This window comes from Falco punctatus (assembly GCF_963210335.1).
Source record: "Falco punctatus genome assembly, chromosome: 7".
Taxonomy (NCBI): Eukaryota; Metazoa; Chordata; class Aves; order Falconiformes; family Falconidae; genus Falco; species Falco punctatus.
The window spans coordinates 52,534,811-52,546,879 of record NC_137587.1 but is presented as its reverse complement, the minus strand read 5'-3'; the positions used below and the strand labels follow the sequence as shown (position 1 = coordinate 52,546,879).

General features: G+C 41.5%; 1 protein-coding gene across 1 annotated transcript in view; it reads left to right on the top strand.

Moving 5' to 3' along the window:
- KLF13 (KLF transcription factor 13) overlaps window positions 1-3,202 on the top strand; it is a 35,563-nt gene extending 32,361 nt beyond the window's left edge. Inside the window, exon 2 of the mRNA XM_080395652.1 lies at window positions 5-3,202. Within this exon, the coding sequence (XP_080251778.1) occupies window positions 5-297 (293 nt within the window). The 3' untranslated portion in view covers window positions 298-3,202. The remainder of the gene's footprint in view (window positions 1-4) is intronic.
- Window positions 3,203-12,069: the final 8,867 nt, after the last annotated feature.

Here is a 12,069-nt window from a genome sequence, read left to right as displayed (position 1 = left end):
GCAGGTGAACGACCTTTTGAATGCAATTGGCAAGGATGTAACAAGAAGTTTGCTCGCTCGGATGAGCTGGCCCGCCATTACCGCACTCACACTGGAGAAAAGAAGTTCAGCTGTCCTCTCTGTGAGAAACGCTTCATGCGCAGTGATCATCTGACAAAGCATGCCCGTCGCCATGCCAATTTCCACCCAAGCATGCTCAAGAGACGAAGCGGAAGCAGCTCAAGAACAGGATCTGTCAGTGACTACAGCCGCTCAGATGCCTCAAGTCCAACAATTAGTCCTGCCAGTTCCCCATAGACCTACCTGCACTGGATGTCAGCACTTTGCCTCTAATACCTAACGTGGAGTTTTGTTTGTGTTGCACACACTTAAAAAACTGTTGCTTCCCCTCTTCAGTTCCCCACCCCACCTTTTTTTTTTTAAAAAAAATCAGTAAATAGCTGCCTTCCACTGCAATTTCCAGTCAAATTTTCTTTACCCAACCAGACAAGTGGCTATTCTAACCTCATGGACAGACAGACTTACATGTTACACTTTGTGACTTCTGCTGTCTCAATATTTCAAACATTTTGAAACCATTTACAAATCTTCTTGATTATTCTTTATAAGAAAATGAGAAAATCTAAAAAAAACCCAAACCACTTAATTCACCTCAGGTGTCAAAGTAGTTTTGTAAGACCAGATTGCACAGCATGAGCATACATACATTTACAAATCAACTGTGTTGGATTGTGTCCCCCTTCTCCTTTCTCAGGGATGGATATTTATGTTACACAATAATTATAATGAAGACACACCCTAACCGCAGCCTTACTCTGTAAATGTATTTGCACTCAGAAGCTTTTTGTTAGGTTCTTTCACACACTGGGGAAAAAATAAAAACCAAACAATACAAAGAACAAATCAGTACTGGAATGTGGTACCAGACTCTTCCATTATTTGTTTTCCTGATTACAAACGTACATTGAGGAGTGTCCAAACAGGAGTCTTGCCTTTCTTCAAGCTGCTCTCTGCTTTTGGTAGGAAGCTGTATTTTCACTTCATGCCGAAGATGCTCCAAAACCAACTTCCTATTGCAAAAATCTCTGTGAGGTTGATAAACTTGTTTGTTTGTTTCATGCTAGATAAAATTCTGAGAAAAAATGCTAAAGAAGATGCCTTAAGTAAATAACCTCAATCGTGAGGAAACATATTTACACTGGGTAACATTTTATTGCAAGGTGGCATGGAATCTCGGAGGCATTCTGTCACTCTCTCCCAAGTTGTTAAGCAATCTGCACTGCCTATTCAGTATGGGACCAACAGAATATTCAAATCAAACCACACTGACTTGAACAATTTTCTTCTTTTTTTTTTTTTTTTTTTTAATAAACTATGGAAATAGCATAGCTGAACCAATGCCCACCAAAACTTTTATCAAGGTACTTACTGTACAGCTGTATCTTAGAAAGACAAATTGTCTAAGACCTAGTTTCTCTATCCTGTTGCCTCACAATCGTGGTCACTGATAAAAGGAATGGAAAATCATAATGTATCTTCTGACTGGAAAAATTAAATACACATTTTTAAGTTTTAAAATAAAAGGACATTTTAGCTCATCACTGCTACAAATTTCTCAAAAATACGCATACCAGCATAAAGTAAGGTGCTCTCATTTCTGAATAACTGCTTAATAACAAAAAGGGAATCTTGGCTAGTTTTCAGTAACTTTCAAATATTTGACACTAGACAGAGGTAGAATTTTTATGTTTTACATGGTAGCAGATATAGCAAATGACCAGCAGCATTGTGATGTACTGGAGATCTCATTGGCAGCAAATACACTATGCTTGGTTTGGCTGGGTCTGATGGTGCGTATTATAAATTCAGGTCCTTTTGATTCTGGAAATTTTGGGGGTTTCTTGCTTTTACTGTAGGGTATAAATGCAGTTAAGTGTAGCATGGTGAAAAGTAACTCTCTATGCCAAACCTGCCATTTGATATCAAGCGAATGCCTCCAGATTCCAAATGAAACTATATCTTACTTGCTGCTTTGCATTGATCCAATTTTGCAAGTCTTTATTGTACTGTATATTAACTGTGAGAGGCTAATATAGATTTCCAAGTAGTTTCATAGGTACTTCCATAATATTTACATTATTCCTAATACTACACATTCTATTAGTTGTATGGATAAATACTTAAAGACAGTTCAAACTGCAGTTATTTCAGTATTTTTTTATGGCTGTTTGCTTCAGATTTCACCTCTATAAAAATCAGTTTTCCCCTTTCAACTGGAAGTCGTGTGAGGCACAATTCTACTGTTTCATTTCACAGAAAATGAAAGAACATCATAATGGGTTTTGCAAGATGACAAACGTTGAGTTTGTGTGACAAGCTGCCTAACCACTGTAAGTTAGGAGAAAGCCAGATCTGTTTGCCTCCATAGATTTCCTCTTTTCTTCTTTTTAATCTCATCTACTGATACACACAATTTTAACAACTTGATACAATTCAGGTAACAGGAATTCACATTCCAATACTTTCTGTGACTGCTAAAAGTGCTCTTGTGCTGTGGTTAGTAACGAGGCATTTAAGGTGTCTAGCTAAAGGAATTCTACAAGTCAACAGTCTTGTGCATGTACTTGGAAACAAGACATAAACACATTTCTCATTATTATTATTATACCTTAATAGAGGGATTGGGGTGGGGAGAAAGGGGGAGAGGAGATCAAAAGGAAAACTAAGTATCAGCAAAAATCATAGGCTTCGTGGTTCAGTTTGTTGTAAAATCATCTTTTCCAACAAGAGCATCATTTAATCTTTAGCAAAGGAGGAATCACTTCAGTCCATTTAGGGCATAATAATTCAGCATTAATCAGTAGGTGCATTACAAACAAGTTGTTTCAATAGCCTGGAGAAAGAATATTCACACCAGGTTTCATTAGTACTGAGATTATGGGATATAAAGATTACAGGACAGCTATTGTGAGTGACACAAGAACTATGTAAACTTTAACTCAAATAGTAAACTAAGGATTTTATGTATATTTCTCATAGGTATTACTAGTAATTCTCCCAGATTAAGTAGAAAAAAAAAATTGGTTCAAAGATGAATTTCCAGTTCAGCCAGTTCATCTAATAAGAAGGCTGTGAGATTCTATGCAGCCAACATAGCTACACTTTCAGGAAATTCTCTGAAATGCTTTGTTAATATTTATTTATTTTTTTAAAAAAACACACATTTTTTTTACATCTGAGCTGTAAATACCTCAGAATGTGTTAGACTCGCAGTCAAATTACTGTGTTTTAAAATCGTAGAGTTTCAAATATCTCCATTAATAGTTTAATATATGATAGCTTTAGGATAAAATGATGAATTACAAACCACTAGTAGTTTCCAAAACTGAATGCGAACAAAACTTCTCTTATTATTTTCATATGGAAAGAGTGTGTTTGGGGTTTTGTAGCATCTGCTAGATGTTAGAAAAGAAGCAGAAGTATCAGCAAAGTCATAAGACTCCATTCTCGTGATGGTTCCTCCTGAGGTTTGCAGATATGAGAAGCCTGAACAGATTATGTTTTGAAATCTGGGTGCTTACTCAAACTAACCTCAAAGTTTTACCCTTTTGCTGTTTCACCCAGCAGTGAACCTCAAACATTCTCCTGGCATAGCAACAAACATCGCAGGCTTGGGAAGCACTGCTCTGGCAAGGTGCAGATGTCTTTGCAGTCCTCCATTTGGACGCATGTGCACCTCTCTTGCCTCCTCCTTTCCCCATGCAATCTGTTGAGGTGATTCCCCACAAACTAAAAAATTGCCCTATTTTTTTATTTTTAGTTTCAGCATATAACAACAGGTTTATGATTATTAAGAAAGCCCTGAAAGTTTGTTTTTCTCCAGCCATGATTCTAGCTTCCTCTGAGTTGAGTTTAACTGCCTTGCTATAGGAAATGGGTGCAAGTTAAAATCATCACATCACTACCACCACTCGAACTGAAAGTAAAGACACCCTTAGAAACTCATTCATCCCTTCCATTAACCTCATCCTGTGCAAAGTCCTGAAGTGCATTAATGGCCACATGAATTCAATTTGCATCTTGCTTCTTAGAAAGCAGTCCTGGTAAACTCCTGGCAGCTAGATTTTATTGTGAGAATTGTTTATATCGGCGAACTAATTGTTCCTTGCTTTTATAATGTATGCATACTATCCGTTTATGTTACATAACTGCAAAGGTATATATTTATAACAAGTCATCAGAAGCCTCTGTTTGATGGTAACATCAAATTCCTGTATATATCCTACCCCCTGTACTGCATTAACCTTTGCAATAACTTTTAGCTATGAAGGCCTCTGTACACCTTTAAAACCTCATCACCTTCTGTCCAGACATTCAGCGCTCTCCATGCTTCATGCAGCCAGGCAGCAAAAGGCTGTGCGAAGAGCTTACCTGTTTCTACCTATTCACATTCACAACTGCTTTTCTCCAGTTCTTTGCCATGAGTTCTAGAATGTGTACTCTTTGAAGTGCATTGTTGTTTTGGGGTACATGGTTTGTGAAGAAAGAACAAGGAAAATGAACCCTGCCTACTTAAAGCTTGCTTTTTCATTGCCATTTGATTTACTAATTTCATTAGGTGATGCCTACGAACTGACTTTCAGGTGCTCTTTTACTCCATCACACCACCTGTTTGTGCATTGGGTGCTAACATATAGTCTATGTCAGTGAATGGTATGATGAATGTCTGTATCTTTACCTCTTTTGGGGATAAAGCTATAGCCTTAGGCAGAAGAAAATAACCGAGTTATACTTGTTTACCCCATAAGCCAGAATATAAAATGCAAAACCCCATCCACTGAGATAGGTTATATATATATGGATTTATAGAAGCATATGCACATATATATAAATACATATATATGTGTATACTGTATAGTACGTATACACAGCAGTGTGTATATACTACACACTGAATAACGAAGGGATGTCTACAGAACACAAATAGGTATCCATTTCATTATAACTAGTGATGGGTCTGAACCAGAATCCTAGATCCACACCATTGCATTTGGAAAGTTTGAAGCTGTTTTTTTGAGATTTGTGGTTGAGTTTCATCTCTGGTTACAGCTGCAGTTACTTGTGTATGTATGCATTCTGGGGGACGGGTGGGCATGTACACACGTGGTTTTTCACAAGCACATGCCTGTGTGGGTGACAGAGAATATGTGTGCCAGTAAGTGTGCATGTGTTTACATATATACTTCCAGCTTTAGTGAACTAAATGTTACCGGCATCATCTTTACTTCTACAGTTTTATCAGCAGCACATGAATGCTTCCATGGGTCACTTTTCAACTCTTTAAATCACTACATTGAAGTATTACAGTTGTACAGTCGTATGTTCATCTATTCTTGCTCTGCTGTAACTTTTTATGTATTTTGTACTGCATAGATTATATATTGTGATAATGTCCTATGCAACAACAATAACAAAGGAAAAAAAAGGAAAAAGAAAGAAAATTAACAACTGTAAAATATTGTCTTAACTTGTATGCATGGTTAGTGACGTTTACATTTTCCAAAATAAAACTTATAACTATGAAATATTGCTTTTCTCTTAATTTCCTTCTCTATGTATCAGTTAGAAAGCATCAGTTGTTAATATTTGTGGTGTTCATTTGAGGTTTGATATCTTGTTACACATCTTTGTTTAAATGTCAACCGGTGCTATTCTTTAAAATTGGATTATGTTTTTAATAATTGAGAGAAAGTTTCTGTGATGTTTGTTAAGTACTCTCATCTGCTTTAACCAGTATTTTATAGTTGCATAGTGAAATTATTTTCTCAAAGCTGGTATATACTGTGGGGTTTTTACAAGATGGTTACAGGATTAATATGCACTACAAAGGTCAAAGAGTCAACTATCCTTTCTTCAAGCCTCAGTTCTTTGCAGATTTCTGATATCATCTCTGCAGGTGGCAGTGTACTATCAGAACAGTTGTAACTTAATCTCACAGCATTCCAAAATGTTCTTTCATAATTTTAAAGAAGAGTAAACTGAAACACAAGAGATCTGAGTGACTTTCTCGAATACATGAGGCAGTGGCTGATGTATGCCTTTGTCCTCTGAAAGTTACACCACACCCCTAGGAAAACAATTTTGTTCTCTATAATGAATATCTGTCTATAGAACATTATAACTGATGGCAAAAATAATTTAGAACAGTGGACTACTGTTGAAAGATGAAAGCTAAAATATCTTCGTTAAGCTAGAGGCAATTGTGGGAATTACTTTAAAATGAGTACATTTTGTTGTGCGGTGGTCATGAAAACTGTTCAGAGCAAATAACTTGGAGACCATTATCTTTAATAACAGTTTTCCCCGTGTATTCATTACAGTGTTGAACTGTCATTGCTATTCATTATCTCTGACCATGCACCAGTTAGCTTGTACATCTATCTACACGTGTCTATGATTAACTGCTATTCTGTGACTTACACAGAGGAACTAGCTAAATCACATAAATGCTTAACCATGGTACTGCAGTATTTAAGGGCTCGTTATCTGAGAATAACATACTCTTTGCGCATGCAATGGGTAGCCCTGACTATTAGTGAGCCATCACTGGAACAGAAGACAAAATGCTTCTGTCCAACAGAAAACCACAGGTTTGTTTCATTCTCTTCTACTAATATTAGCGTGGCGTGGCCTCCCACTGTTTATTCTCCGCGCCTGTGTTATAACTGGGAAATCCCAGGCAGAGGACTGTCTGGAGCATTCAGGTTGTGAGAATCCTCAGGCAAAACTCCTGGTAAACTGTCTAATAATGGAGGGAGCTGAGGTTCCCTTGCAGACCTTGTTATCAGTCTGTCTGTTGAACTTCCATTTCACATCCACTCGAGTAACTAGCATCACCCTTCCCCTGGCAGTCTTTGCCTTAATGCTTCCTCAGATGTCTTTTCACCCCATTCACAATTCTAGTTAAATTTTCACCCTTGAACAGACAGGCTAGACAGCTGCTTTAGGAGTCCAGTTGGGTTTTGCTGGGTTGTTCCTGTGGAAAGGGTGTGACATATCTGATCTCTGCCACCCCCCAGTTTTTCAGCCACTCGCTCAACCTGAATTCACTGTTTGTACTGGGGAAAAAAGATGGGGAGGGGTCTTTTTTCTGCTGATGCTGGAGAAAGTTGGTATGGACCCTTGCTCCTCTTTTCTGTGAAGTAATGAGTCTGAAGTTTCTTGAAAATACAGGTTACACAACACTTCTAAGCACTGTTTGTGAAAACAGGCCCCGAGAGTAGCGCTTCTGAAGTCATCCTACATGAAGGATCTGCCTCATGTTTGCTAACAGAAGAGCAGTCAAAGATTGTTTTCTAAGCTTTCTAGAAGAATGAAAAGAGAAACAAATACTTCTAAAAGGATATGCCTTTTCAGTTTGAGTTGATTGCCTTGGTACTGCAATGTTACATGCCTCCCCACCCAGACACCCACGCTCCGAAATGTGTATATTAACACATTCTCACCTGCAAAAGAAACTTATTCTCTCGAGTTGCTAAATGTATGAGTTTCTGTCTTGCCTGTGACTCAGCATTTGCCATGAAATGTTCATAGACTTGGCAGTAGTCCATCAGTTCAGAAGAGAAGGGATAATAATGCTAGAATCAGGATGGGATATTCCTATTTACATTTACCTGTGCAGCATTTCTGGCTTCAAAGTAGTCCATCTCAAGGTTAATTGCCCCAGCTTTTCAAGGAACCACACCCATGGCATGCTTTGCAAGTTCACTGAAGGAGATTAAAGTCACATAAATATAAATAGAGTCAACAGAGAGAAAAGAGAGAGAATATGGGGACTGAAATAAAAATAAAGAGGTGAGGGCAATGGGACAAGGTGAGTGTTTCTAGCAGCTGACCAGAAAGGCTCAGCACCAGAATACACATGGGCCTTCCTAAAGAACCGCAGAGCAAGGAAGCTAGGCAGCATCTCCAAAGATGACCAGAGACTGCATCATCTTTTCTAAGAGCAGTAGAGAAGGGACCTAAATTGAACAGTAATTCAAGCAGGCAAGCATACATGTCTAGCTAGATACAGCACATTGCTGGCACAGCTAAGAGTATAAAGAGAGAGGGAAAGATTCTTTTAATAGATTTCTTAATCCATACATCAGACAAGGGACACTGGATGCCCAGACATCTGAGCAGCAAGAGGAGAAGGGGGAAGCATCAACGAACGCTGGATTTGTTGGCCAGATTTGCGCCATAATGTAACAAGGTTACATTAAACAAATCTGGAAAAAAGAGAAAATTAAAAAAAAAAAAAAAAAAAAAGTGAAGAAAAAGCCTGGGTGGGCTTTTAGGCAAGAACAGGCCCCAAAGGTGTGCAACAAAACCTAAACACTGAGCTTAGTAATCACTCTGCCACACCAAGAGAAAACAGCTCTAGAGTATAATTGCTGCTTCATCATAATTGTAAACAAAGGATCAACCTGTCCTGCCTGGCTGGCACTGGAAGGGGTTAGATTCAATCTTTGGCTCCCACTGGCTGGAGCAAACGTTGAACGGGAAAGGGGGTTGGCATCAGGGGCTGGGCTAAGAGAGGCTCCGAGACGCTGTTGCCAGCAGGTTTCTGTTGAGCTGACGTTTCTTCTCTGCATCACTGGATAAACACGCCTGCCTGAGCACAGCCCGCAGGTCTGAGCCTGCTGCACTAGCGCTTGGAAGGTGCACCCGAAGGGTCGCGCAAGAGCTTCCCCTGCCCAGGCCGGCTTGTTCAGGGCTAGCCCAAGCGCCCTTCCCAAGGCCTGCCTGGCGTGACGGGGACATCCCCCAGAGAGAAGGTGCAGTGTGCCAAGTGGGTGGGTGAGAGAGCACCACTGAGAGAAAAAAGGCCCAGCTGCAGGACAAGGGAGATGGAGTGTTTCAAGTATGGGGCTGTGTAGTAAGAGCAATGGGAAGAACATGGGGAACAGATGAAAAGTGCAATAAATGGAAAAGGTAAGGTAAAGAGAGGGAAGTATAGAGAAAATAAGAAAGGAGTATAGGGTAGTGCAATTTTATGTCATTTTCTAGGGAGAAAAAGAAAGGCCTCAGGTGCAAAATCCAAAAGGGTGTCTAGAGGAAGGAGCACGACAGTTCAAGTGGTAGCATTTCCAACAGCCTAGAAAGTAAGGCATGTCGGTGCGTAATAAACAGGACTGTGTGTCTTTAAGAGACCAGTGTTTGTGTTTTCCCATGCTCTCCTATTGTGGAAATAACTTTGAGTCATTTCTCTGATCCTGGAGACAAACTGAACAGACACAAAACATAACAAAACACAATAGCAACGGAAGAGAGAAATTCCTCCCTCCCCCTTCCACCACTAACGCATTTTACGTCAGCGATCTGCACGCACTCAAAGCCTCAGAGTGGGAGAGAAACAAGGCACAGACTGTGTTGTTCAGTACACACTTCTTGAATCAAGCTCTCCTTCTCCACCACTGCATAAACAGTTAAAACATGAAAGCCACACTTTCCCAGTCTGTTACTTTAAAATATTTTATCCAGTGTCTTTGGTTAAAAGTCTGACCTTCCAGATTTTCCACAGGCGGTGAACTGCAACAGGAATTTCCTAGCTTTTTTAAACTACAAAGCTTTGCACTTCAAAGGCCCTGCGATTTTTCTCTCAAGCTTCATGCCCCACCCTCTGCAAAAAATATGTCAGTTTGGGACTCTTGCAAAATGCCACATTCAGAGGCTCACATACATCTAAACATCAACGTCACAGCTACGGTTTTCCCAGAGGGGAGCAAGGGATGCACACCCACGAGTGGCCGGCCCCAAACCCAGGCTGTGTCAAGACTTCCCGCACCAAAATGCAGAATCGCCACTGATCAGACCCGAGACGAGCCCATTTTCTCTGTTTCTTCCTCCAGCCTCTGTTGTTGTGCTGAGGACTGGCTTGGACCCTTTGGCGTTACAGACAGCACAGTCCTGAGAAGCTGCAAGGCCTTCCAGGTCTGGTTTAACGTGCCATCTTTTTGACTTTGGGGGTCGTAAAACGAATCCCAAGCTTTTCCACTCTGCGACTGCCCTACCAGCTGTTGTTGCAGCCTGCTGGGAGGAATAGGATGGCTTGACAGGAAGAAGCAGGACAGTTTGTTGGGGATTGCGAATGCCACCTGTGGTGCCGCAGTGAACCCTGCCCCAGCCCGCAGAGCCGGGGGCGATGCCCCAGCTCCGGGCAGGCACCGTGGGCTGGCTGCAGGAGCAGAGCAGGTGGGCAGATCCACAAAAGAAATGACCTTCATCCACCTTCCTCCCTGCAGGAGAGTCGTCCCTCACAGGGGTGAGGGTTGGAAAGCAGTCACAGCACACCCCAGCTTTTGCAGCTTTTCCTGAAGACAGGGTGAGGGGTGGGTTCCCCTTCACGTGCCCTCGCAAGCAGCTGTGCTGGGGAGTGAGCACGAGGCAAGCCCGGGAACGGGAGCTGTGCGGAGCGTGGGACGGCACAAACAAGGCTGGGGGAATAAATCAGGCATGGATTGACTTCCCTCTGAGAAACCTTCCATTAAGGCTCCACTGGATATTTTCGGACTCCACCTGCCTATTTTTAGGAGGGATAATTAATGCAGAAGGAAATGGGGGGGGGGGGGGGGGGAGGGGGCGGGAATCAAGCTTTAAGTCAAATAACGGAAAATTTGGTATTCTCCACAAAATCACTATGATTAAGGAGGACTAGAAAGGAAGGGTTATATTTCAGCAGCAAAAATATGCTACAAGTCACTGTAAAAATCGTATGTTACATGGTGTTTGCCAGGAGAGCGGAAGGTTTTCAAGAAGACGGAGCTTCACCACTTCACTCTTACTGAGCTGGAGCGCAGGCACCGCTGAACGCCCGGCTCTCAAGCACCGCTGTACTCCGGCCGTGCCTCTGCGTAGCTCTCAGCTGTGCTCAGGCTCCTGGCTCCTCTGCCTGTTGTGACTGGGCTCTGGGAGGGGCTGGCTGGGGCCTGGAGAGCGCCCAGCACCGCTCTGCCCAGTACTGTGTGGGAAGTTAGGCAGGAAGAGGAAAAACCCCAGCCAAGCTACGCAGCACCCCCACCAGGTCCTTAAAATAATCTGCTTGAAGCACAGGGCTGTTACGAGGCTAGAAAAATCTGTTTCATGAACTAAGATGGGAGGTTCTCAGACAAAAACCCTCATCCTCTTGGATACGGGAGCTGGAACATGATAAAACAACGTGTGCAATGCTTTCAAAATTCAGCCATTATTTTACCGATAGCAGTGGTTTAGATTCACATCCCTCAGCCTAACAATACAGTCTTCTACCAGTGTTAAATGGTAACGTTGCCTGTAGAAGAAAAAAAGCCTTTCCTTAGTCATCTGCTTGTGTGTTCATGTCCCACCTCCCTCCGAAGAGCGATTGCTTCAGAGCAGGGCCTCCTTGCTTGCCTGCTCAGCATCTTCTGCACAGCACCGTGCAGTCACCACACACAGGAACGGCACCTTTGCCCTCCTCCAAGGAAAATCACCCTGGCTCCCTCCTTTCCAACCAGTACCAGTTCCAAAGACTACCAAGTAACAAAAAAAAAAAAAAGCTACCAAAAAGGACATAAATATTGAACAGGAAAGTTTATCAAATGCAAATGTTTTTTTTCTTCAAAATTACTTGCAATTCTATCTCTGTACTATCTTCATACTATTGTGAAGTCATATGTAATATTAACTGGAAACTGACCCTACGTTCCCTGTCACACACACGAATTTTTATACTGGAGGGGTCACCTCCTCTTAGACCGAGCCCAGTTTGTGAATTCCTGACACCACAGAGAACGGCTAACGTACCTAACAGAACTGGAATGTGCCAAGGGGCTGCACTCAGCACCTCCCTTTTAGGTACCTCTGAAAAGAGTTGCCTCTTTGCTTTGGGGAATATTATACAAAAATTATCTTTTTAACTTAGAATTGCCATTTCCTGTAAGCATGACTGTGGTCTGGGAAGGGTTGTTGCTAGGAAAAATCCCTGGGAATTATTCAGTACCATTCCTGATCATACCTTTCCTGCCTGATGCCCTGTGTCTCTACACAGAGTGTCTTTGCAAACCTGCT